We start from the raw sequence: 27,593 nt of genomic DNA on the forward strand, positions 1-27,593 counted from the left end.
TAATGGTCTTTAAGAATGATGCTTTATTAGTGCTGTTCATTGATTTTAGTAAATTTTTTGACATTTGGATATAAAGTGTTTCAATACTACAATAGGTGTAAAAACGTCTGAGTGCTGCCCTCTTCAGGTTGAACGGTGGCTACTGCAGTTGAATTTTCCTATTGGATGTTGGGTCCAAAAAATAACTCGTGACGTACGCAGGTTCAAGCTCACCACGCCCTTGTTACGATCTCACCACACACTTGGTACGAGCTTAGTTCCTCCCCTCTATCTCCTTTGGGATCTGCCCACTTTTTTTTTTACATTTTTCAAATATTGTCAGTGGGTGGAGTTCTGACCAGGGTTTTAGTTACGCTTTAAGGAATGACAAAATAACCTCTATAATAGTCAGAAGCGAAGCTGCTGACAGAGAGTTGAAAATTCATTAAATCACTTCATATGCTCTTTATTCACAACACATCGCATGCATTTAGTTATTTTCCTTTGAAAGCTTTCACTTACAGTTATTTTGAGGTTTTGACATTCAAACATGAGTGGCACAACACAATATTAAAGGGCACCTGTTTCATTGCTAAAAAACTTTATTTTGTGTATTTGGTATAATACAATGTGTTCGTGTGGTTTATGGTTAAAAACACATTATTTTCCACATACCGTACATTTTTGTAGCTCCAGATTGCAATGACGCTCTCCCATTGAAATCAATGAGATTGCGATTCGCGACGCTTTGCTGTGTATTTAGCAGAAAATATTTCTTGTCACTGTTTTAGTATTATAAGTTATGTTTTGTATTAATATTTCTGTGTATGTGGCGACACGAAATAGTGACTTCCATGTAAGGGGACCCACGGTGTATGTAGGTCAGAAGAAAATGGTTCATTATAAGGAAATAAAAACAATACAGTTCATTTTGTAAGGTATTTATACACCACTGATAATATAGTTATGTATAATATATATAGGGCTGGGCAAAAAAAAATATTTTTCGATTAATCGTTTTTTAAAACGTGGATGATTCAGAATCGATTTTTTCCCCCCCCATATTTTTCCTGCAAATATTGAACATAAGATTAACATTAATCAAATTACTAGTCTTCTTCACTAGATGTCACCCTCTTTTTTGCCTTGCGCGATGTTACCAAGGAGCGAGAGGTGAGCCTGTCATTCTTTCATTTAGTCCTTAAAATGGCGGTTTTGGGTGCTTCATCGACGTTGATGCCACCTTCACATAAAAAGTAAGAGGTATGGAGGCATTTTAGATTTCGCTAGCAAGACGACAACGATAGTGTTGTGGCTTTTAAGTTCTTTTTATTTACCCACTTGTTAGCTGTTCACTGTTCTTTTTTATTAATATAGTATTTGTATTAAATCTATATTCATTGAGTTGAATTGAAAATTGAGTATAAAAACCGACCCGAGAGCCGGAATCGAAAATTGAATCGAGAATCGAATCAATTTGAAAGCTTGTGATTCGAAATTGAATCGATCTGGAACATCTGAATCGATACCCAGCCCTAATAATATATAGTATTTCTGTCAAGAGATCTTTTTAAAAGTTACACAATGCACCTTTAAACTTTTAGGACAGTAAAGTTTAATACAGAGGCAAATATATGAATAAAACCCAATGCAAAATGATTCAGACAGATGATTATTTATACACAGTTGAAACAGAAATCCTTCATACAGTTGTCACTCAGTTTAAAGGTACTGTTCACTCAAAATGAAACATCTGTCCTTTACTCAGTTTCATGTCATGTCCACATGCGAGTAAACATCAGTTTCATTTTTGCTGACCGTTTCACCTTCCACAGAGAAATCAATATATATATATATATATATATATATATATATATATATATATATATATATATATATATATATATATATATATATATATATATATATATATATATATATATATATATATATATATATATATATATATATATATATATATATATATATATATATATATATATATATATAATATTGCTCAATGTCAGATTTATTCCACGAGCACACAAGTGAGATGGCTGCAACTTCCCGTCGTTAAGGCCTGTTAGGAAACCAGCAGTAATAGAGCAGCAGAACCGAGAGGAACAGACCATTTAAGAACAATAGAACCAGTAAGGAAGAAAACCGGACTTTCAGCACTTTTAGTTTGCTTATGCGTAGAACTTGATGTTGTTGTTTTGTTTACTATACCTGTAGAGAGAAAAAAGATATGAATATTCATACTGCGAGGATGATGCGTCTATAAATTCACACATGCACACTTCCTACCCACTTTTAGACTTTGGATCCTACAAAAATGTTTCTTACCTTCACCTGTTGTATATCAACATGCACCAGGAGAGATGCAAGCTCCAGGTTTTCACTAAACCCATTTTTTAAAGGGACAGACCGATACCCTGTGAAATCAATAAGCTCAGTATTTTCGTACCTTAATTTAAAAACGATTCATTTTGTAGTGTATGAACATACCTGGGCGAACGCCTTTGATGGGGAAAGTAGCCTGGGCCAGAAAATTGGGGTCAGAGAACATGTCCTCCTCAAAGACCACAAAGCGTAGAAATGTGAGTTCTGGTTCATACAAGTTGAATGTAACTGCCTCTGAAAACTGATGGTTCGGCCCGACCCATACAGGGTTTAGCCCATTATCGTCTGTGAAAATAAACACATTAATTCAGTAAACATTATGCACGAGTTAAAGGAACAGTATGTAAGAAATTTATATAAATTAATTATAAAATGGCCCTGATATATCACTAGACATTAAGAAATCATTTTCATTTCAAATACTTTTATCACTGACAACAGTGGTCTGGCCAGGATATTATCATTTAAAAAGTGGAGTTGCAGCCCTCAACTGATGTTTATGTTGTCATGTTGTGTATTGGCCACCAGTTGTGTGATTGCAGTACCAGTTTTAGCCACAAGTTTTGTGATTGCAATACCAGTTTTGGCCACAATCCTACATACTGTTCCTTTAAATAAAAAAACATTTATATGAATAAAAATATTAATGTTGAACAATCAAATACAACTGTATATATTATAATAAAAACATTTACATTTTTATATTAAGCAACATTTCACTGTCAGATAAGAGGTACAAAACTGTACTTTTTCTGTTCCTGGTGTGGTACCCTGAAATGTTAATTTTTGTACCTTTATGGGTATACAACACATTGAAATGTTGTACCTTTTGGGGTACAATATTATACCCTAATTACCTATTGTGTACCTTAAGGAACAATTTTGTAGAAGTAAAATTTTAACTGTGCCTTTAAAAGTACACAGTACATCCTTAAAGGAATATTCCATTTTCTTTAAAGAAAAATCCAAATAATTTACTCACCACCATGTCATCCAAAATGTTGATGTCTTTCTTTGTTCAGTCGAGAAGAAATTATGTTTTTTGAGAAAAACATTGCAGGATTTTTCTCATTTTAATGGACTTTAATAGACACCAACACTTAACATTTAACTCAACACATAACAGTTTTTTTCAACTGAGTTTCAAAGGACTATAAACAATCCCAAACAAGGCATAATGGTCTTATCTCGGAAAACGATTGTCATTTTTTACAAGAAAAATAACAAATATACACTTTTAAAGCACACTTTTAAAGTGCCCATCTTATGACTGCTTTTCCACAAGTTAAATAGGTGTATGAGTTCCATAAAGCATGTTTCAAAAGTTGTTTGCTCGAAATAGCTTGTAGGAAAAGATTGTTACCCATCTCAAGGAGCCTCTGTTTCATTTCAGATTGTGCCGTTTTGAGCTAGTCATTACATATTTATGAGCTGCTGCTCCTTTGATCACGCCCCACTACTAACGTCATGTGCGCGTGCATAGTGACATCGTGAGCAGTACAGACCATACTGTGTTATTATTTTATATATTATTATTATTAATGGTTTATGTTGCCAACAGACAAATCATGCAGAAAAGTATCACTAATAAGTACACTACAGGAGAAGAAACTCATGACACACAATGATTCCAGAGTAAATTGTGATGTAGCAGTTTCAACAATACACTCGTTTTCCCTGGACAATGCTAACATATTCCCGTTATAAAACATTTTCAAACACATATTACGCATATTCGCAAATTACAGAAATTAAGACCCGGCGGGGGATGTATACTGCTTGTGGACCGCGTGCAAATTGCTAAAAGCTAGCGGGAGGTCCGGACCGTAAAGTTATAAGAGGCTCGGGGGTTAGCCTCGTCAGAAAAGCCGGGGCGGTAAGGCCCGGTCTCGGTTAGTTTGGCAAAAAACTTTTAGTTTGGCAAAGCACTATTACTTAGTTCTTGTAGAATTGTAAAATAAAGCCGTAAAATATTTTTTTTAACTTTTGAAACCACGCTGTAAACTATCTAGCCTGCAAAAATATCGATATAGCCTACTGTTTACAACCAATTTTAACATCACTATACATTTAAAAGGTATAATTTACGGGATTAGCATCAATGTATGATCTCTGTTTTGAGATACAGATGCTCTAGCATCATAAATGTAGTATTTTGTGAAAGAAGATGACAACATGCAAAATATAACGTGACTTCTTACCTTTTGTGTTGATACAACGATCACGAATCGAATCCAGTCTGTTTCAGATGTGTGAATGATCCATGAAAGTCCAATAAAATACATCCAATGACCATTTTTGTCCACAAATGCGTATAATCCGTGAAATCTAGATACATAGTCTGTTGTTTACATCAGATTTCGCATGAAGGTCTTATCGTCTACAATCTGATGACTATTTGCGTCGTAACACACTGTATATAAGATTACTCCGGGTTACAATAACCACGCGTTAAAACTTTGTTTTTAAAAGTAGGCGGGAGTATAATCCATAATATCCAAATAGCGCTGTTATTTCAGTGAGACATGATAACAGCAGGGTATCAGCGAAGTGACTGACTGCTCTGTGCTCTCTCTAGTTTCTGGTGGGTGGAGACCTGCAAGTGGGGTGGTGGGCGGCAAAGTTCAAACTGAATGTGACGAAACGGCTAGTTACGTAACAACGGAGCTGAGTTTGAACTCGTGCAATCTGAGACTCAAGGCAGAGGACATTCAGAAACCTGTATCTCACTCAAAACAGCATGGATGGATTTTTTTCCAAGTTTGTATGCGTGTGGGGCATCAGAGACACAAAATAACACCCCAAAACCCAGAAAAAGTGCGTTTTTCATAATATGGGCACTTTAAAGCACAAAAAAATCCTGAAATGTTTTCCTCAAAAAACATAATTTCTTCTCAACTGAACAAAGAAAGACATCAACATTTTGGATGACATGGTGGTGAGTAAATTATCTGGATTTTTCTTTTAAGAAAATGGAATATTCCTTTAAGGTACAGTAACGTACCCCAAAAGGTACAACATTGTATTATGTTTAGTATACCTGTAAAGGTACAAATCAGAACCTTAAGGTACCAATGGGTACATTTCTCTTATATCTTTTTTGTGTAGTTAAAGTTTAAATTGTAATGTCTTTCTCATCCCCTGTTTTCCCTCTACTTACGGCAAACAAAAGTCTTAAATGTGCTCTGATCTGTTTGGCTGCACAGTTCGATCTCTACAAAAGGGCTGACGATGTTGCGACCAGGTTTGGGTAGATGCCGTGCTCCTATCACCTGAGCATCACAAAATCATTAACAATCTCTTTTTTAGTATAAACAACTGCATTTTTTTTTAAATGACCAACAATTAAAGTGGATCATATTGTATCATAATGTAAATTTAGCTTTGGAAATGAATCAAACTCTGATGACCAGACTATGTGGGTCATGTGTCTTACCTTAAGAGTTATGGTGAATTTAACATTCTTCTTCTCTTGATAAGGGTCAAAATGATCTGCACGCATCAGCTCAGGCTGGGGCACATAACCTGTACCTCCATTCAGACTGAAGAGGGCGATGTTTAGCTGGGTGCACTTATCTGGGGACACATAAAAACATAGATTTTACTTGAAAAGCATTATTGGTTATTTTTTCTTTTCTGTAGCTTGTTGCAAAAAAAACCTCCAGTTAAGAAAGACTTTAGTGACAATAATTTTTACAACTAGGTGTTTTCTTAACTCTTAAGTTTTTTTGCAACTGTGCCCTTGTACTTGCTTTTTTCCTTATTTATCTGTCAACATTTTTTGCTTGCTCCTTACCAGCAGTTTGAAAGTTAAGTGCCACCATGTGGCAGCCCCTCATCCATAGAGGATATGGGTCATAGTTGGAGGAATCCGCTCGTTGGCCCGTAGGGTAGATGCGACTCAAGGCCTTGCGGTTATATGACAAGAATTGATTTGACTTGCTTCTGGCAGGTGTCTTATCCTCAGCAAAGGATCGGACCTCTTTGTAGGTATAATTGTCTGATAGGGAAACAGAATCAGTCAAACATCACAGTTTTATGAAAAGTTTTACTTATTATAGAGTTATGTGTCTATGATAAATATGACATTCCATGTGTGTACACTTTTATGTGAAATCTTGTATTCATAAAACCATTTGACTAAAATGTTTCTCAAGATCTTAAAAATATTATCAAATATTTTCGTTTGAAATTGCTTTTGTAAGCGAAATATAATTGTGCCAACATGCTTATTATTAGAGAATGTCAAAACCATCTGAGGATGAGGCCAAATATAGATGGAAAGGGTTACTACTGTTTACCAAGGATGATAAAATACAACTTTTGATTTATTTTGGATGCTCGAAGTTACAATATACTTCTCATATCCCTAGTTTTGATGAGTTTACTATTATTCTAAAACGTGGAAAAATAAGGAGTTAGTGTTAAAAGTGTGAGATCTTCAAACTGTGAACAGAAGTGTATGTATGTAATAATGCGTATTTATAAGTGCTGGGCAAAGATTAATCCCATACAAAATAAAAGTGCATTTTTGCATAATATATGTGTCTGTGCTGTGTGTAATAATTATGTATATTTAAACACAGACAAATACATATATACATTCCAGAAGATATCCTTTTATGTATATATATATATATGTATGTATATATGTATGCAGAGCCGGCGCCAGACCATAACTAACAGGGGGGCACTTGGCTTCCAACGGAGGGGCACGCAATAGCAACATTAACTTGCAAAAACAAGCAGCAAGCACACATTCATACAACTGGTACAGACTGTCAGCTCATTTCCCATATAAAATGCAAAAGACCACAAACTATGCGCAAAACTATTGAACTTTGACCGCGACGTGGGCGCAAGCTGAGCTCCGCTGCGCTCGCGCTTTGCTCGACGCAACAACAAACCGCCCTCGCGCGGCGCAAGCCATTGAAATGAATGGGTTTTATAGCGCAGCGCACACCGCGTCCTAGCTTTAAAAAAGCCGCTTTACCATAATCACGTCGTACTGCTGTTAACGGTCTATAGCCACACTTCACATTTAAATGCAGCGAAAAAACACGTTCCTATCAAGTCACAAATATGCTAAAGACGTAAGACGGGTGAGATGCTTCCATACTATACATCCAATCAGAGAAACTGGTCTATTTTAATTAAAGAAAACATATATTAATATTTTTCTAATTTGATTACATTACAAGTCATGAAACATTCAATGTTTAATTTATTTGAATTATTCTTGATATATATTAAATTAATAAAAAACTTTGTAGGGGTGGCACAACAACCTGTTTGGGGGGGCACTGCCCGCTAATGCCCCCCCCCATGACGCCGGCCCTGTGTGTGTGTGTGTGTGTGTGTGTGTGTGTGTGTGTGTGTGTGTGTGTGTGTGTGTGTGTGTATTCATGCATATATTATGCAAAAAATCACTTTTATTTTGTATGCGATTAATCAGGATTAATCTTTGCCCAGCACTAGTATTTATATCAGAGTCTGTACCAAAGCAATCTTTTTTTTTGCTGCAAGGCTGGCAATAAACGGCCAATTCAGACATCTCGCTGGCCACCTTTACTTTGGTCTTGTCCTTCCTCTTTTGCTGTTTCTGCAATGGGAATTCACTGTTAATATTTACAAATTCGAAGTTTGATTTCACATCGATTCCAATACCTGACATGGCCTTACTCTGTCAATATTAAAAATATTAAGGTTATTTTCTGTCACGACCGGTTAAACACCGGGAAGTGAAAACAAAAGAAGAACCCAAACGCAGACCAGATGTAAGAAAATATAACTATGTATTTTAATTAAACAGAACAAAACAAACCCACGTGGGGGTAAAACAGAACATGAAATAATAACACTGTGATGGAACACAAAGCAGAACAAGAGAATGACTGAAACATGTAACTGAGCACATCAACACTAATTTACAACAACGCACGCACACCACACACAGAACACGAGGGCATTATATAGACACCACATCAATGGGGAACAGGTGAACATAATTAATCACTTAAGACACGAGTACATAAGGGAGAAGGGTAAAAGTGACAAGACACTGGGAACACGTGTTACACATACATGATGTGAAACAACACGTATTCCCACATAAACACAATGCTGCCATAATCTTGCCAACATCCGACCTGGACTATAACCAAAGTCAGGCAAGACCATGACAGCCACAAAACACTGGGAACATGTGGAAGCCACACAACTATATGCCTCCACATGCTCCCACACAGAACATAGTACTGTCATGGTCTTGCCAGATACACTCAGACCTGAGTCTAGTACAAAAGATCTGGCAAGCACATGACAATTTTCCACACAATTTTCTTTATTCTTTATTGTGATTTTATATGGGCCACAAATGGGACTTTGCTAGGAAAAATACAATTTCTATTCTATTTATCATCCTATTTTGACAAATCTGTTTTCCTGCTGTTAAAAATAAATATTCTGGAGGCTCTGACCATAGGCAGACCAAAGCTAATAATGGTTTGTCTTATGTTACCAAGGCTAAAATAGACTTAATTTATTTAAAACATTTTTTAAAAATCATAAAGTACTAAATATACTAATCTCAAAGTATTGCAATACCCTTGTTTGCTGGTAGGGAGTCCTCCCGAGCACAGAAACGCAACTCTGCCTATGGCTCTGCTACAGTACACTCCCTATACAGAAAAAGTATGCAAGTTACAGTGTTAATGTAAGGCGAACCTGAACTGCTTGGTTTTGTTCTCCCTTGGTGATGTCGCGGGCCACCTGATACCATTCGTACAGCTCCTCGGTGGTCTCAGTGGCGAAATCAAATGGCACCATATCTTTATTTTCCTTAAACTGCAGTGTCACAACCAAAGACTTGCCATGTTTGGCTGAGGGAACTGGAAACAATAAAATAAATTAATATTTAAACATAACTAAAAATAAACAAAACCTGTACCTGATGTTCACATCACTTAGATAAGAAATCTTCTTACCTACAGTACACTTTGAGATGTCCACAACACCTTTACATAAGTCTCCTAATGGATTCTCCTCATCTGTCTGAAAGAGAAAATCTGTACCTAAACCTGTTCAATGTTTTCAGTGTAGATATATTGTGAAGGATTGAAACTGACTAACAAGCAAAAGTCGTCCTCCTCAAAAAAGCACATACTGTATTCCAAAACATTTCAAACTGACTTGCTAATATTGATACACTTTTTAATACTAAATTAAATAAAAGCTCTTTTTGCTTGAATGCACTGTAGGTTGCTTTAGTTAGTGCGTCTGTGAACTAGGATTGCGTTTTAAAGAGGGGGACATGCTTTGCTGCTTTGAAATTTTGCGACATGAATGCATCTTATACTGTAAGGCAGTATAAAGTAATTATGTTGTCTGCCTTGGGATCATACTTACAGGAATACAGCTGGAAATGCTGCTTCATTTTGGGACAGAGCAGCAACTTATAAAGTGTAGTGTTTGTAAAACGCCTAAATTCCTAAAGAGGTATAAATGGTTTACCTGGTAGCTGGCCTCAGATGAAGAATCTGCCACTTCCTCTACATAATTTGAAGGGAAATATTGCTGCAGTTTCCCATCATAGTCTCCTTTCCACCTGTAGGGATCAGCAGATTAAAGGCAAACACCACCCTTTTTCAATATTTTACTATGTTCTTACTTCAACTTAGATTAATTAATGCATACCCATATCTTTTCAATGCATGCACTTAATCTTTGTACAGTGTGTCATGAATGTGTTAGCATTTAGCCTAGCCCCATTTATTCCTTAGGATCCAATCAGGGATGAATTTAGAAGCCACCAAACACTTCCATGTTTTCGCTATTTAAAGACTGTTACATGAGTTCTTACACGAGTAAACCTGGTGGCACAAAATAAAACGTCACAATGTTTTTAAGCGGATAAAAAATGAAAGCTATATTGTATGGCGGAAGAGTGCTTAGTTTGCAGCACTTCGACATCATCACTCCTGACTACTCCCCCCTCACTCAAACTTCCAACAATATTATTACACCCGAGGTCGAAGTGCTGCAATATATCCACACATTCATGATGCGCTGTACAAAGATTAAGTGTATGCATTGGATAAAGATAGGTATGTATTAATTTTTCTAAGTTGAGGTAAGAACATAGTAAAATATTGAAAAACGGTGGTGTTTTCCTTTAAACATTGGTTTGATTTAGTGTGACATTGATGTCATTAGACCCAAACAAGTGCTCTATAATTGTTGAATGATACTGGATATAATCTCACCATCCATTGGCTTCCTTGGTTACATTATGAATTAATGCACCCTTGTTAAAGCTGAGATCATCTGGCCGCATGGCCGTGTAGTCATAGAGGGCCTTCACTGTGCTCTGTGACTAAAATATAACACTAAATACAATTATCACAATCGTAAGCAAACCACACAATATCTCAGAGGTTTCTGAAGGAACTTCTCTTTATAAGAGATTTGTGAATTATGTTTGACACGGACATCTAGAAAGAACATGAACAGTGCAGCACCTGACACAAACATGACATCGCTGTTGTAATTTAATCTGTCAGCAAAAAAAGATAGCCCGTGCTTCCTCCCCAGCCCACAATAGATGACCTCATATGCATACAGTTAACATGAAGAAGCTGTTTGCATTCAAGTGCTTACCAGCGATGGCTCTCTCTCATTGGCCTCCACGTACTGTTTAGAATCATAAAGTGAACCAGATATTTGTATCTGAAAGGAAAGAAACAAAATACCACACCCTGTAAAAGTTAGACTGGACAAAATCATAATCTAAATATTAGCTCTAATATATACAGTCAGTAAAGAGTCCCAGCCCAAGTATGCCTTTCAATATTATTACATTATTTTGAGTATACTACAAAATACACTAATCATTTTTAAAACATGCATTTTTTTTGTAATCTCACCCTTAACATATAAAGGTAAATCTATAAATTACTTTAAATGTGTTACTTGGAATACAAAGACCAATTTTGTTATTTGACCGTGTTACTCAAAAGTAACAATAAAAATGTTGCATATTTTCAGATATCAACCTGTTTGAAAGTGATTATTTTTGCTTAATTTCTAAGATGTTCAAAACTCCAATAGAGAAGACATTTGTGCTTATTCGTAGATCAAGAGTAGACGATCGTTTTTGATCTTGCAATCATTAAAACAATAAATAAGCATTTAAGCATTTTTAATATCACCTGTTCTTACCGAACTAAAGCGGTCCACTAGTTCAGGTGTCACAGGATAACGCAACTTGATCTTCCGATAAAGTGGCTTCTTACGAAAATACTCCACCAGTTCCACCAGGCTCTCGAACTCGCCGGAGGTGCCCAACACGTACATAGAGTCCTCTCTGTGTATCCGACAGTGCTTCACCATCCCTTCACCTCTGCATTTTACCATAAAAACACACAAATACATTTATAGTAGATCACCATGGACTAACAAATTTAAAGGACAATGTCAGAAAAATGGTCCCAAGCTGTCACTGACGCACTATCCTTTAGAAAAGGTAATAACACGACATCTTTAGGTGCAAACATGTACTTTTTGAAAGGATAGGGACCATTTTAACTGTTTTACTCAGCTTATAACAAACAGCTTAAGGTGGATTTACCAGCTAAGTGAATGTCAGCAGACTGTAATTAGGGTGTTTAATATACATAAATAATTATGGGTTATTACGGGGTAAGCAAACACAACTAATGAAGAGGAGAAAGATGAAGAGCAGCACCTGAAGGTGATGGCGTATGAATCTGAATCTTCTCTCTGTCTGATGAGAAAGGCTCCATCGCGAGGGATTCTCATCAGAAAGTCTTCCGCCTCGCCTCGACTCAAGTTACTGTAAAACCATCTAAAGATGAAAAAGAGAACTGTTTGCGAGAACTAGTACAGAAGCCTAAAGTTTGACCACGTGGTCTCCTACAACCCTGATGGCCTGGATGTGGTAAAAACTTGGTTTCTGTATAAGAGCGTCAACAAACCCTTCCTGCAGGTGCTGGTCTGGTTGTGGCACAAATTCAGTGAGACGCAGATTGAAATCCTTACAGCGGAGATGATTTTCTTTGTAATACTGGATGAGCGCATACACACTGGGGAAGTGTAGGTTATCAGTCAGGAAATAAACCAGGTGACCTCCGTCTACACAGGAGCCGATTCGCAAATGCTGAACTCGTCCGCTGCGCCTATGAAGAGAGCAAAGTGCATTCATTTACTTTAATCTTTTTTTGCCTTAAGAGGTGTTAAACGGTTTTTAATCACAAATATTAATCATGTAGCTCATTCATGTTTGAATTTTGAAGTTGCAATGTGGGACTTTTAGAAGGAACTCTTGACAGAAATGCAATAATATATACATAACTTTATTATCAGTGATGTATAGACCCTACAAAATTAAATGTATTGTTTTTATTGCCATTTTTATCTGCATACACCCCGGGTCCCCTTACATGGAAGTTGCCCTCATATTTCTACAGTAGCCCTAAACATTATATTGAGTGTGTTTCATCCCAACGTTGTCTCAGACGATGACATGTTTGTCCTGTGACAGCTACCATAGTTTCGACAAAACACCAGACATCTTCTCTAATTACTTTCTATTCTAATTATTAAAAGATTTCCAAATGATTTCATCACGTTTATTATTGCAACCAAACACCTACGTTTATCTTCAAATGGTGTCTTCGACGATGGTATTCTATAAAAATGAAGGTCATCTTTTTTGGCATTCCTATTCTGACACTCAACAGCAAAACAAATCATTTTCTAGTGAGTTATCTTGCTCATTTCACTCGTGTATAATTCATTTCCACTGTTTTTCTGCCACCACATTGAACGCGCGCAGCTTGCAGTGTCGTAACTTTGATGTCTACTCGCAAAAGGTCTATAAGTCGCACTTTTTTCATAGTTTGGCGGGTCCTGGAACTTCTAGTCAGGTACAACTTATAGGTAAAAATTAATTCATATGATCCAAGAGTAACCATTACCGTCTACAGCCGCGAGAGTCCTCTCTATGCTGCTCCTGTATTTATGTAGTTCAATGAATTCAGTGATGTGGAATGACTTCGGGACCTTTTTGAAGTTGATTTGGCTTGTCGTGTTAATTTAGCCTATTCAGCCTCCCAGTATGTTCTGTATGCAATTGTGTATTGTGGCAAGGGCTATTTTATTTATATAGCACCATTTAAAACAAAACAAGTTGACCAATGTGCTTCACAATAAACAACTAATTGGAAAACGTCTCGGTTACGGATGTAACCCTCGTTCCCTGAAGGAGGGAACGGAGACGTCACGTCGTGACCGACGAATTGGGAACTCGCTTAGAGAGACCAATCTGCTTCGTATACTACTAAAACGCCAATGAACTTGGCATTGAGATATTTGCATAATGCTGGCGCCGCCCCGCCAGGTGCGTATATAAGGCGCACGTGCAAATAGGGAAATCAGCTTCTGTTCGCTGAGAAAGCCGGAAGGTGACCGGCCTAAACAGCAGGTGGCAGCACCTGTGGCGACGGGACGTGACGTCTCCGTTCCCTCCTTCAGGGAACGAGGGTTACATCCGTAACCGAGACGTTCCCTTTCAGTCGGTCACTACGACGTCACGTCGTGACCGACGAATTGGGAATCCCTACTAAAACGCCACTGAGGGCTGACCTCTTCCAGTGTCTGCGTAAAGCCCTCCGATTCCACTTAAGGATAAGGAGAATTAGGTTTTAAGGCAGAAGGCCGGGCACTAGATGTTCCTTTAACCCACAGTAGTGCCAGCGACTGGGAAGCGCCCTATCTGAGCGGTATAGGGACGCTGCGGAAGCCACCGCCCCGTTAAGGGCTATTGGTGGGCGAAAGTCAACCGTAGTTGAGGTATAAATGACAGCCGTGGCTGTGTAAGCAAAGCAGTGCTCTGCTAAGGGAAACGTGGGCTAGTAGGATTAACCCCACGGAAAATACTCACAAAGGAACCCGTTGGGACACAATGTGGGGCCCTGGCCAACACGTATGTTCGTAAGAATACAGCTAGTGAAGGCTGACAGCCAATGCTCCGCAACAAAGGCTGTCAAGGCAGTGGAGAGAGCAAATCAAACCATTACGCATTTTTGCTCTGTTAGCCTTCCATACTGAAAACTCAATTTGGAGCCTCAGTCGGAGGCTGCAAGCCGACTTGCGAGTCTGCTCTCCGTGCCCTCCCTGGTGAGGAAAAGAACACGAGAGGATACAGGCTCGATACGAACATTGTAAAATCTAATGAACGTATTAGGTGTCGCCCAACCAGCAGCTCTACAGATGTCTGTTAGCGAGGAACCACGAGCTAAAGCCCAAGATGAGGCAACACTCCGAGTGGAGTGCGCTCTCAAATTAAAGGGCAAGGAATGCCCTGCAAATTATAAACCAGGGCGATAGTATCAACTATCCAATGAGACATCCTCTGCTTAGTGACAGCTTTCCCTTTCTGCTGGCCACCATAACAAACAAAGAGCTGGTCTGAGGTCCTGAGGCTTTGCGTGCGGACCACGTAGAATCGCAGTGCGCGTACGGGGCACAACAAAGCCTCGGTTGGGTTTGCCTGCTCCAAAGGCAATGCTTGCAAGCTCACCACCTTATCTCTGAAGGGAGTGGTGGGAACTTTGGGCACGTAACCTGGTCTGGGTCTCAATGTTACACTCGAGACAGCAGGGCCAAACTAAAAGCACGAATCGTCAACAGAGAATGCATGTAAATCCCCTACTCTCTTCATGGAGGCCAATGCTAGCAGGGTCAGAGTTTTCATTGATAAAAACTTCAGACTCGCAGACTGCAAAGGCTAAAACATGAGACCAGAAGGCTTCAGCACCATGGACAGGTCTCAGGAGGAAAGAGGGAGGGCGCGAGGGGTTTAGCCTGCGAGCGCCTCTTAAAAAGTAATAATTAAATCATGCTGGCCAACTGATCTGCCGTAGATAAGTAAGTGATGAGCAGAAATAGCGGCGATATCAACTTTAATGGCGGAGGGACAGCCTACCATCTAACCCATGTTAAAGATATAAAGCATAATGTTAAAGGGCATTCTCTGGGTCCTCGCGTTGCGAAGAGCACCGGGTGACGAAAAGGTTTCATTAAGCGCGTAAGCCCGTCCTGTGGACGGTGCTCGAACCGCGTCGATGGTGTTAGATACCGCTTGCGATAAATCACCTAAACCTTGCGCGCGCTCAACGACCATACATGGATGGACAGGTCGGGGCGCGAGTGCCAAATGTGCCCCTTCCTAAGAAAGAAAGCCCTTCCTCAGGGGAATCCGCCAGGGAGGGCTGTCGCGAGGAGCATTAACTATGAAAACCAATTCTTGGTCGTCCAGTACGGACGATTAATAAAAGGCTCTCCTCGTCCTGCCTGACTTTGCACAGTGTCTGCGCAATAAAGCTCACTGGAAGGAATGCGTATTTACGCACCCCCCGCGGCCAGCTGTGTGCCAACGCATCCACGCCGAGGCTGCCCTCGGTTAGTGAATAAAATAGGCGACAGTGGGTATCGTCCGGTGACGCAAACAGATCTATCTACGCACAACCGAACTTCTTCCAAATTAGCTGGACCGTCTGGGGGTGGAGTCGCCATTCGCCGGGGGCGCAGCTCGGAAGTGCGTACCGCTGTATTGAGCGATCCCAGGATGTAAATGGCACGAAGGGACCTCAGATGCTTCTGACTCCAAAGGAGGAGATGACGAGCGAGATGCGACAGGTGACGAGAGCGCAAAACCGCCTTAACGGTAAATAACGCAACAGTCGCAAAGTTATCGGTGTCGACAAATACATCCTTCCCTCGCATCTCCATAGCGGAGCGTACAAGTCCCAGATATACAGCGCACCGCTCGCGGCAGTTGGGGTGCTATGCACACCCCAGACTGCAGGCCCGTCATACGTGGCTGAACATCCCGTGCTTAGGGCATCGCATGCTACAGAATGCCAGGAGACCCCTCAGAGGCATATCTTGCTATCAGAAATGCTGGGTCTACTACGGGGAAATTTAAATGACACGCAGGTGTAGTGTTTACACAATGTATGCCGGTGCGCCACGCTCTCCTCGAGACTCGATCGTAAAGCCAACGCTGAAGCGGTCTCATATGACGCAGCTCGAGCAGTGTCACGGCTGCAGCATGCTGTCATATGTCCACGAGCTTCTGAAATTGTTTCAGAGGCACCGTGTACTTCACTCGAATTAAACCGAGGCAAGTCAGAACTGACTAGTTGCGCGCTCTTGTAAAACACGCCAATTAGTTGATCGAGTCTAATTCCATACTGAGAAAAAGGATCCTCTGCACTGGGCAAAGTTGCTCTTTCCCAGTCGACCTGATGACTTAAACGAGCGAGATGCCGAAGCATTAACTCTCTGTGTTCGCGCACGTCTGCCAAGAACGGGCTATTATAAGTCAACGTAAATAAAGCAGAATGCGAACAACGCTCTCTCTCTGATATTTTAATGCCGTGACTAGCACTTTCATGGAGACACGGAGAGAGAGAGACAGCTCGAATGGTGTACTTAATATTAATATGCCCACCCCACGACGCAGAGCGAAAAAAACGGTCTAAGGCGAGGGGAGATGGACACAAAAGTACACGTCTTACAGGTCTAAGGCTGCAAACCGATCTGAATATTGAAATACGAGCCTCTGCGTTATCATCCAAAAAAAACACCTCTGTAGAGCCGGGCGTAAATCAAATCGATCGTAACCCACCGCGTATTTTGGGTACTATGAGATAAAGGCTGGAAACCCTATCATCATATCATCATCTCGGTAAGAGGGACCGGCTCGATAATCCTTCGCCAGCAGGACATCGACTTATGCACGCAGTACATGTGCATCGGACACTTTCACTATAGTGAAACGAAAGCCCGAAATTTTGGGGTTGTGCCGGTAATTGTATTTCGTAACCGAGGCGGATCGTGCGTAAAACCCAACGAAACGGGCTGGGAACTGAAGCCAAGCACCCAGGCACCGTACGAGGAGAATTAACGACACTACCGGTGTACCCGCGGCGGGGCAGCGAGGCGGGACAGGCGGGACTGCCGGTGCGTCTGCCGTGACAGCATAAGCATCTACAGAATGTGTGTGTGTGACACTGACCTGAGCCCGCTGAGGGAAACGGTCATCCGGTCTCCTCAGCTGAGGACGCAGACTCCGAGGGGTTTGCTGGTGGTCCGGTCTCCTGAGTGGAGGGCTCGGACTCCTCAGAACACCCGCTGGCGATAGAGGAGAGGTAGGGTGAGCTGGTGTGTGCCCGCTCACGGCTCTCTCGATCCTCTGGAGACCTGGAGAGGGAAGAGGAATGCACTCTGTGTGTGGTTAGTGGGTACCGACTAAACAGCCGGTGGAACATATGCAAACCAAGAATTTTCCACCCGACCCTCTATCGGGGAAAGGAGCGAATCACCATCTCCTGAAGAGTGATCCTCTGCCAATCCAGGTCGCCCGCTTACTGGCCACTTAAACTCCCGATTTCACGGGAAGCGGCTAAGCGGGCGGGGCGAGCTGCTGACGACCGGTTCCCCCGCGCTGCCGAGATGGGGTCCGAGGAGGGGAACGGAGGTGGTCGCCGCAGGACGCCGACGGCGAGAGGCAGACTGAGGACTTTCCAAGGGCAGCTCTCCTTCGCCGGGGCATGACCTCAGAGATCGCCTCAGTCTGCGCAGCGGAGCTGTACGACTCCACGGCCTCGCCGAAGAGGCCGGTCTGTGAGACAGGAGCATTCAAGAAGTTGTTCTCGCCTGCGTCCGTCAGCCAGACACAGCCAAAGGTGGCGATCTTGAACCACTGTCGTGAACATCGCACGACTGAAGGTCGCGGCCTCCCTCGTAAATCCTTGGTGAACCCGTAGCAACTTTATTGCGTGCAGGGCTGAAGCCGCCTCTCCGCTTGCCTGACGGACAGCGCCCGTAACCGGACGACTGTCTACAAACACGGGAGGGAAGGGTTGGGTGGTCCCTCCAGGAACGCAGCTGCATCGCAACCCCCCGCTCCACTGAAGGGTTCCCGCCCTTAGCGGCTCCATTGGTGAGGGAGGTGAGGGGTGAAAGCTGAAGCTGAACGGCCGGATGGCCGCAAACCACGTCAGCTCTTCGTGCCGTCGGGAAGAAAGGCACAGGAGCAGAGGACCGAGCAGCTCCGAAATACCAATCACGTGGGCGGTACGGTTCGGGCGGAGAGGGGTTAACCCCTCCAACTCTACCGTTACCGCCGCTCGAGCGGGCACGGCCGCCATCTCCGGAACGACTCCACTTCAGAGGAAAATTGGACACCCCTCTGATGCTGCAGAAGTGAACGGGACCAGAAGGAGGTCCAATGGATTCGGCAGACATCGTAGAACACGACTCTGCCGTCTCCACCGGAACCTCAACCGGCTGAGGATGAAAGGCCGGTAGGTGGAGGACGCATCCTCCGTCCTCCTCAGCGTAGTGATGCGAAGAGCGTCATGCGAGCGCTTGACAGTCGCACCATGGCGGTGTCAGCACTGCAAAGACGCGGACAGCATTCCCGTAGAAACGTCAGTCGTCTCCGCAATCCAAGAGGGTTATGCTCTCACAGAGAGAACAAAAACTCTCTACGAACGCAGCCTCAGAGTGCTTGATGCCCAAGCATGAAGACAGCGCTCGTGACCGTAACTGGAACCCTTATACCTCTCACATCCAAGATCGCACGGACGAAAAGCAATCCTGAAAAGGACGCTGATCTCCGAATATACGAGAGAGTGGCTGTCTTTAAAAAGACACAGAGCTCTCACGTATCACTCTTTTAGGGAAATCACTCTTTAGGTGCTCAGCTGATGATGCGCACAGGGAAAGGCAACGCACACACTAAACTCAAAACAAAAAATATGCAGAGCAGTGGAATACTGCGAGCGTCCGCTGTGTTAGTACTGCTTGTCAATCAACTTCAGCAACCGTTCCCAGAAGAGCAGATAGTAGCTTCTCAGTCAGATAAAGCCGGCTTTCGAAGCGAAAAAGCTGATTTCCCTATTTGCACGTGCGCCTTATATACGCACCTGGCGGGGCGGCGCCAGCATTATGCAAATATCTCAATGCCAAGTTCATTGGCGTTTTAGTAGTATACGAAGCAGATTGGTCTCTCTAAGCGAGTTCCCAATTCGTCGGTCACGACGTGACGTCGTAGTGACCGACTGAAAGGGAACAGATAATAATATAATACAAAAATAATACTAAAATTACAACACATTAAAAAAAGTGTAAATAAGTGTTTATTTATGGACACCTATTCAGCCTGCTGTTCTGTGTTAATGTTTAGTTGAATAACTTGCCTTTCCAGATTAAATGTCTGTTCTTCCGGCTTGGATTTTGTGAAATCATTTTTTAAATAAACACAACGCAAAGTCCACTGCGACATATATATATATGTTTTTTCCTCTTCAAAACGCATTTTTGACTGATGAGACTTATGCTCCTTATAGTCCGGCAAATACAGTATGTACATGTATATATATAGACATTACCAGAATGAGAGGGTGCAATTATTGAGAAACGTGTTGCTCTCTCGCACCAGAAACGTTCCATCGACTCCCCCTGTTTCAGCACAATATTTCTTTAGCAACCTCTCAGCTGTCTGTTTGCCCTCGGACATCCTGCCGTGAAACCAGGGCTCTGACTGATGAAGTTCAGTGCTGCTCTGTAATGACTAAAGATGGATCACACGTCTTAAAATACACATCTTATCTATTTCATTTACTGTATTGCTCTGAAATGACTCTGTGATTCACCTTATCTGTGTCCTCCTCTAGTTCATTCTCCTCTGCGTAATATAACATCTTATTCTCGATCACACAGTAGTGCTTATACCATCTCTGCACACAATCATATTTACACAGAAATAATAATCACCATCACGTAAGGCAAGAGTAGTTAAATTAAACACGGCAGAGATGTTTAGCAGAGTTTGGCACCTCATCTATTGGGTCCCAGATGAAAAGATCTCCCTGCTTATCCCCTTTACTTAGATCCTTTTCCTCCTTTTCCTTTTCCTTTTCCTTTTCCTTTTCCTTTTTCCTTTTCCTTTTTCTTTTCCTTTTCCTTTTCCTTTTCCTTCAGTTTTTTGTGCTGTAGAAAAAATAAGAAGCCAATTAGATTACCAGACACTGTGTTATATTAAAAGCTTAGTGGGGGTTATCTGTTTTTGTACCTTGATGATGATCTTGCCCTTTAGTTGTGTTGGTGAGGGAAGCTGTTCGGCTTCTGGTTCCAATGGCTCAGTCAAGAGTTTGTCTTGGAAAACATCCTTGAACCACTGGGCCATCGTTTTCTGGTTCTGGACATTGCAGTGTTCCTCTATGGACAGGACCACAGGATAGCTGCCGAACATTAGATTAATTATATTAAACAATTACATATAATATTATGCAGAAAATAAGTGAAAAACTTGTATGGAAATGTCATGTGAACACAATTAATTTTCTTAAAGCAAAATATAATTTCATATTTCTTTTGATTTTAGGACACTTAATGACCCGTGTGTTCTTGAAAGGTTTTGTAAGATTTGCCCATTTATTATAAATGTGTCAGTAAGTGTGTTATTGTTGAGGACTAACTCAGATGTTGCAAAAGCATGATCGTTGATGGCCTTCACCACATCTTTAAACTTTATCTTTGATGTCCTGGTCCAACCATGGCATATGACAGGTTCGTCTGGTTCTGAACCATCCCAGCAGTCCACTAGATATATAAAAATAACAATATTATTAGATTAGATTTAACTGGTCTAAATAAGAAACTGATAAGCACATGTACTAGTTTAACAGCATGTTAAAGAATTGACAGAGAGCAAGGCTTTGAACCGGTTCACGGAACGAAAACGAAAACCAGAAACTTTCACAAAATATATGTTCCGGAACAGAATAATTTATTTAAAATAATGGTAACTTGATCATACCGTTATTTTTGTCTTTTTTGACAAGATTTCTGTGCAATAGGTGAAGTTCACTTCCGATCATCGTTGACTCATCTGAGAAATGAGAAGCTTGCCAGCAGCAAGTAGCCTACTCAAGCCCAAGTCTCTAATGCTCAATCATAAGAGGTCAATATTGTAGGCTACCAAGTATCTTAAGATGTTTGTTTTTTACTAATTAGTGGTGATCGCAGTTGATCCGTGATCCGTATAGATCAAGACCCACGGTTCGGCTCGCACTTCGTGGATTAATTTGCAAATTAAAATAGGGTGAAAGTTGATCATTTGCACGTGTTTCAAAGGCTTGCAAATGTTAACACTTAAGTGATTTTAAACAATTTAACCACTAAAAGTGCTAAAGTGAGCAATTTTCTGTACGCACAGCCACATGCGGTTGAATGTGTCCGGTCCAACTCCAATCAAACGTGATCATCCCTATGCCCTTCAAGGATCAGAACTCTTGATGTATAAACTTGAGAGAGAGTTGCGCTACTGTGTCTCATACTGTAGTCCATTAAAATACATTTGGTGAATAAAGCACTGAAAAACAATTTTCACTTTATGTGGAGCGACTGTTTCTGCTGCATCTTCTTCCCTAAGCACCGTTTGGAATTCGTCTTTGTGTGTGCGCATGTTTAACTGCAATCAACAAATGTAGGCATGTCAGAATTACAGTTATGCCGTTGACATAATGTAGCCTTTATTAATGTTTGATGACAAGATAGAGACTTAAAGGAACAGTATGTAGGATTGTGGTCAAAACTGGTACTGCCATCACAAAACTTGTGGCTAAAACTGGTACTGCAATCACACAACTGGTGGCCAATAGACAAAATTACAACATAAACATCAGTTGAGGGCTGCAACTCCACTTTTTAAATAACAATATCCTGGCCGGACCACTGTTGTGAGTGATACAAGTATTTGAAATAAAAATTATTTCTTAATGTCAAGTGACATATCAGGGCCATTTTATGATTAATTGATATAAATTTCTTACATACTGTTCCTTTAAGGAAATTATGTAGACTAATAATCTAAGTTTAATGTCTTAATGATCAGCCTACTTATTTGTATGTCCCACAGCTGACATGGAACGTTACTAACCAGTTCAGGAACTTTATTTTTTGTTGTATTCCGGTTCAGGAATGTCAATTTTAGGGTTGAACCGAAAACTGAAAATGTTAAAATATGGTTTCTGTTCGGAACGAACCAATAGGGAAAACATTCTGGTTCAAAGCCCTGACCGAGAGACAGAAATGGTTCACTAACACTCAATGCAGCGGCAACCCAGTCTCAGACAGCGTACATACGCTTCTGTTGATGACTCACTGCGGAATTGATCTCCAGTCAAATATCTGTGAACAAAAATAAAGCACATGAAGTAACACAGGAAGTCCATCATCAAGAGGAGGAGCCATGTGGGTGTCATAAGCATGAATGAATAACAACAGTACTAACGTGTTGTGTGATGAGTTGATCCAGTAGTGAGACAGAGGGTTGTTCATGTCCATTGGATTTATCTCTGAGAACTTCTCATCCCAAATAGAGTTTTCTTTAGAGAAGAGAAAGCCGAGGAACTAGAAAGAAAGAAAGAAAGAAAGAAAGAAGTTTAAACATGTCACCTGTAAATATGAAAAAAACTTAAACAGTTATTTATAATCTGTACCTCTTCAACAGTAAATGTTGGATTATTGGTCTTTCTCATGGTATCGTCTATAAAGATGATCATTAAGTCTCGCACCTGATTCAAATTGTTGGCCCAAGTCTCCTTCGAACAGAGCGATTGGAGGTATTAATTTAAGTATAGATCAGTGCGTAGATATAAACAGATCAGTCAGACTTACTTTTTGTTGAGATAAAAGAAATCTTTGAAAATTGCAGAGTTGAATAGGCTGATCCATGTTACTGCAGAGGAATACAGAAAATATCAAATAGACAATCATCATGACCTCACGACATATCAGTGGTTCTCTAGTTTAGCTTCAGGAACTTTAGCTTCATGTCTTTAGGCATTCTACACATTGTAGAAAAACCCTGTAGCGGATAAACTTCTGATTTCGTTACTTCCAGGATTGATCATGTTCGGACGAGAATTTGTTGTTTACAGGAAGCATAGTGGCGACTTATTAAAGGGACTATAATGAATGGTCGAAGTATATCTGTATGTTTTAGTCTGCTGTATTTTATTAAAATTATACAGAGTAAGTTGCTTATGTACACACCAAAAGATGTTTTACATCTTATAAGATTTTCAAAATGTGATAGATCACAAACATGAGGATAAAAAATCCTAGATTAAACCATTTTGCTCCTATTGTGTGTGGTGTGCCATGATGTATCAAAGACAGCACACCACACATGAATAGATTTTCAACCAGAGTCTCGACTGTGAACACAGGAAATCTTGCGAGACTTCATTGCGGACAATATGCAGGAAATAATTTCAATGGTACTGTTTGGAATGATTTTCACAGAAAATTCAAGGACAAAAAGAAAAGGGTTTGGGTGAAGTCGTGAAGACAGCGAAACCTGGTCCATGTCTGCTGTCCACATCAACTTCACTTTGTGCTGCGCCATGACTGCTTCCGTTTTCTATCATCTCGCTTTGTGATTGTATATTGTTTCGTTTTAAGTGATAATCTCAAGAGCGTGTACCCATTTGTCCTCTGGGTTCCCCCACACATCAGGATTTCGGATCGTAAATAATAAACATGTTTTATATATATATATATATATATATATATATATGGTTCGCGTTCGGGGCGGCTCCAATGTGCTTCCGATCAGGCTCGGACATTGTTAACACAGCTCACACCAAGGGAAATCTGATAGGATAATCTGTAGAACCATCAAGATAATCGGGACACAGCTAGGATTGTCAGAAGGGGGTAAATCGTCTCAAAATCAGACCGATTATCTTTTGGTGCACTGTAAAAAAAACTTTGCTGCCTCAAAATTTTTTGTTGAATCAACTCGGATTTACTATTATTTATCTTGACTAGAGATGAGTTGTTATAACTACAGGTAAGTTGTTATAACTTATAAAATATAGTTGAGAAAAGTCAACTGAATTTTATAAGTTGTGACAACTCATCTTTGTTGACATGACTTGAGTTGATTTAACAAAAAATTTTAAGGCAGCAAAGTATTTTTTACAGTGTGTGTACCCAGGCATGTCGCACAGTTTTGCGCACATAGAGTATAAATAAGTAGGCTACCAAATGGTGCAAAGATGAGCAGGTTTTAATTTATGCATGTGTCTGCTTCATAACTTTTAAAATTCCTGAGTCAAAACAGAAAAAAACTAACTGCTCTAGTGGACAATCCATCGAAAGATGTAGCGATATGTACAGTACATAGAGCAAAGTATTTGGCAGGGTTTGCAGAAATGTAGGCAAAGGTACATATGGTGAGTGACCCTGAGTTGCGGTTGTGGTTGTATCTTGTAATTACATTGTTTGTGTTTTTTTCTTTCATAGTTTTTCTATGATTTTCAAGAATAATGGGACATCACACAGCCAAACAACCAAAATAAAGATCAATTTCTTACCCCATGATGAAAGCATTTAAACCCTGTTTAAACTCTGCTAGTATCTAACAAAAAGACAAACAACATATGCTTAGAAATATACAGTATGAACATAAAGAAACCTAAATTTAAACAAACCCTATTGTACTTTAATTCAACTAACCAATAGAGCACAACACTCACCATCTTTTGGTTGTCAAATATCAACAGATTGTAGAATTTGTGAAACTGCTCAAAATCCAAAACATCATTATTTGCTCCCAACACCTGTAATTATATTATTATTATTATTATTATGTGGAGCCATTGCCAACACATGTTTGTCAAAACTAAAAAAAATAAAAAAAACATGTATTTCGGGGGTAAATTTTCCATTTGGCACAAAATGCACATTTCACTTTTCCTACCAAAAATGTGTCCTTCAGAAAACGTCCACCTGGTGCTTTAAAGTTCATTTTAGGCAAAAGCGACTTGAGCTCTCTCATAGAGATACTGTGGGTGACAGAGCAGTAATAGCGTGAGGCAGAGCGTACAATGAATTTATACAAAAGAAAAGTGCAAATGAAAGAACCTGGTTTTCTTCCTCTGGTCAACAGAGTACATCTGCTTCCACAGCCAACTACGGTAGAAGAAAACGTTAAATTAAACAAACACACTGTAAAGTTTACAGATACAACTGTGTGTGCATATACCTCTCTATAATCTCTGGTGTGTTAGCTGCAAGTGTCTCCTGTCTGAGTAACTCGAGTCCTATCAGCCAGTTTTCTGCATCCTCAACTGAATCAGCTGGGGAACAAGAATATCACTTTTAGGGTAAGACATGCTTTGGATAAAAGGCACAATGAAATGAGTACCCTACAGAAAGTGTTGTCCCAAGTGCTGTAAATTTCATTGACAACTTAGTTAATAGTATCACCCCAAACTTGTGTCATTGGCATCACTGCTGTTATATCAGATTGCTCCGATTAACTGCAAATTTACTTAATGCATACTGGCACTAAAATGACACACTACAGCTTGCTCCATTCGGCTTGTTTCTGTAATAAGTGTACTGTTAGTCACTTTACATTAGTGTCTGTTAAATGACCACTAATGACACAATGCTCCTCCTTGTTGGGTGCGACATCCCACAAAGAGGTGTTTGTTCTTTGCGTTTGTTCCCGTCAAATTCTTTCAATCTGTTAGTAGTACGTTTTCGCAATTGTTTGATCAAGGCACATTTTGAAAGTTTGATAATGATACATATTTTTTCAATTACATTGTTGTGTGTTAAAGACACACATTCTCAACTTTCATCAATGCATATGCTTCCAAGTATTTATTTTGCAATTACAATGTGTATGAAAATATATACATACCGTTAAAACTCAGTGTATTTAAGATAAACTCTGTGCCATAGAAGATGGTGAAACAGGTTTTGCAGTCCCTTGGAACTGATTGGTTAAACATTTTTCTTAATTTTTTATTTTCTTTAAATTGAGGGAGATCCTCCGATGTCTTCCATTCGCGGATCTCTTTGATCTCAGCGATGTTCACTACAAAATGCAATCATAAATACATGAATACCTTTGGAGATGAGTGTTTAAATGAAAATAATGGCTTTAACATTACATGACTCAAGTCAAGTCTGCTTTAAAAGAAATAACTTACATGTTGTGCTCATTCTGTCAGGTGAGCAGAATACAGCCACTTGCTTTGTTTCAATTATGATTTTTACAGTGAGTCTTTCAGCCTTTTGGTGGTACACCATCATTTCAGACCCAGTCTGCAGACACCTAATAATCTGATTCCTCTCATTTTGTGTCAACTCATCCGGGTGACTGCAGCCCATCATACCTGTATATGCCACACATACATAATAACAGTAAAATCTGTTGCACTAATGTTTTTAGGCATTACTGTATAGAAACTATACATTCTGAGCAGTCTTCTTAAAGATATTTCATCTGAAAAATGATTTGTGCAATGATTGCGGATTTTAGTTCTTGGCAACTTATCATTTTTAAGTTTATGCTGTAAAAATTCCTTTGTTTTAAGTTTAATCAAGTTAAACAATTACAATAAGTAATTACAATTAATTTCAACTTTCTTAGTGATGAGTTGTTATTTATTATAAAAATAAAGTTATACTAATCTAAGCTATTCCAACTTTGTTTTATTAAGTTACAGCAATTCATGAAAAAAATGAAATGTTGAAAAGACTTACAAACCTATTAAATGTAGACTTTTCAATTTAGACTTAAGATTAGATTTAGACTTTAATTTGCCAAAAGTCCTACAAATACTGCGTCATATACACTTAGATGCACTCACCTCTCAGACTCAGTGCACAGGGCAAACAGAGAAATGATGTGTTGTCATCTGGTGGTTATTCTCAAACCTTTAAAACAGCTTGAGAAAAATGACATCCTGTGGCATAGCTTTCCCGTTTACTATGCTAAAGAGTAAGCATTTACAGAAAGCAAGAAAACAAAACAAGCTCTCCAAAGTCAGTAGACTAGTGTAAACTAAATATTAAATATATACCCATGTTAATGATCTCACAGGTTTGAACCCAATATATGAAAAACTTAAATTATATCCCCTGGTTTCAAAGACAAGGCTTAAAATTAGTCCCAGAGACATGTTTGAGGTGTCTCAACTAAAAAATACCTTGCACCAACAGATCTTAAAATAAGCCAGTGCTATTGATTTGTCTAAGGCATGTTTATAAAAGATGCTTAAACAGTATCCTTTAAAAAAGGTCCTTAT

General features: G+C 40.0%; 1 protein-coding gene across 1 annotated transcript; it reads right to left on the reverse strand.

Annotated features, from left to right (window-relative positions):
• Positions 1 to 1,996: 1,996 nt before the first annotated feature.
• Positions 1,997 to 27,414, reverse strand: LOC129419763 (1-phosphatidylinositol 4,5-bisphosphate phosphodiesterase gamma-2). Its single transcript, XM_073853694.1, is given in 33 exon segments — positions 1,997 to 2,208; positions 2,326 to 2,414; positions 2,488 to 2,667; positions 5,543 to 5,654; positions 5,819 to 5,958; positions 6,179 to 6,382; positions 7,882 to 7,984; positions 9,109 to 9,272; positions 9,369 to 9,435; positions 9,895 to 9,988; positions 10,647 to 10,756; positions 11,041 to 11,109; positions 11,602 to 11,782; positions 12,128 to 12,247; positions 12,378 to 12,578; positions 19,866 to 20,047; positions 20,130 to 20,213; positions 20,313 to 20,415; positions 20,417 to 20,466; positions 20,549 to 20,717; positions 20,955 to 21,078; positions 22,583 to 22,668; positions 22,772 to 22,890; positions 22,980 to 23,081; positions 23,158 to 23,218; positions 24,864 to 24,907; positions 25,026 to 25,109; positions 25,250 to 25,334; positions 25,414 to 25,461; positions 25,535 to 25,628; positions 26,201 to 26,377; positions 26,493 to 26,678; positions 27,156 to 27,414. Coding segments are annotated over 32 exon segments (3,636 nt in total). The 5' UTR covers positions 26,677 to 26,678; positions 27,156 to 27,414; the 3' UTR covers positions 1,997 to 2,202.
• Between the last annotated feature and the right edge of the window lie 179 nt (positions 27,415 to 27,593).

This window comes from Misgurnus anguillicaudatus, chromosome 15 (genome assembly GCF_027580225.2).
Source record: "Misgurnus anguillicaudatus chromosome 15, ASM2758022v2, whole genome shotgun sequence".
Taxonomy (NCBI): domain Eukaryota; kingdom Metazoa; phylum Chordata; class Actinopteri; order Cypriniformes; family Cobitidae; genus Misgurnus; species Misgurnus anguillicaudatus.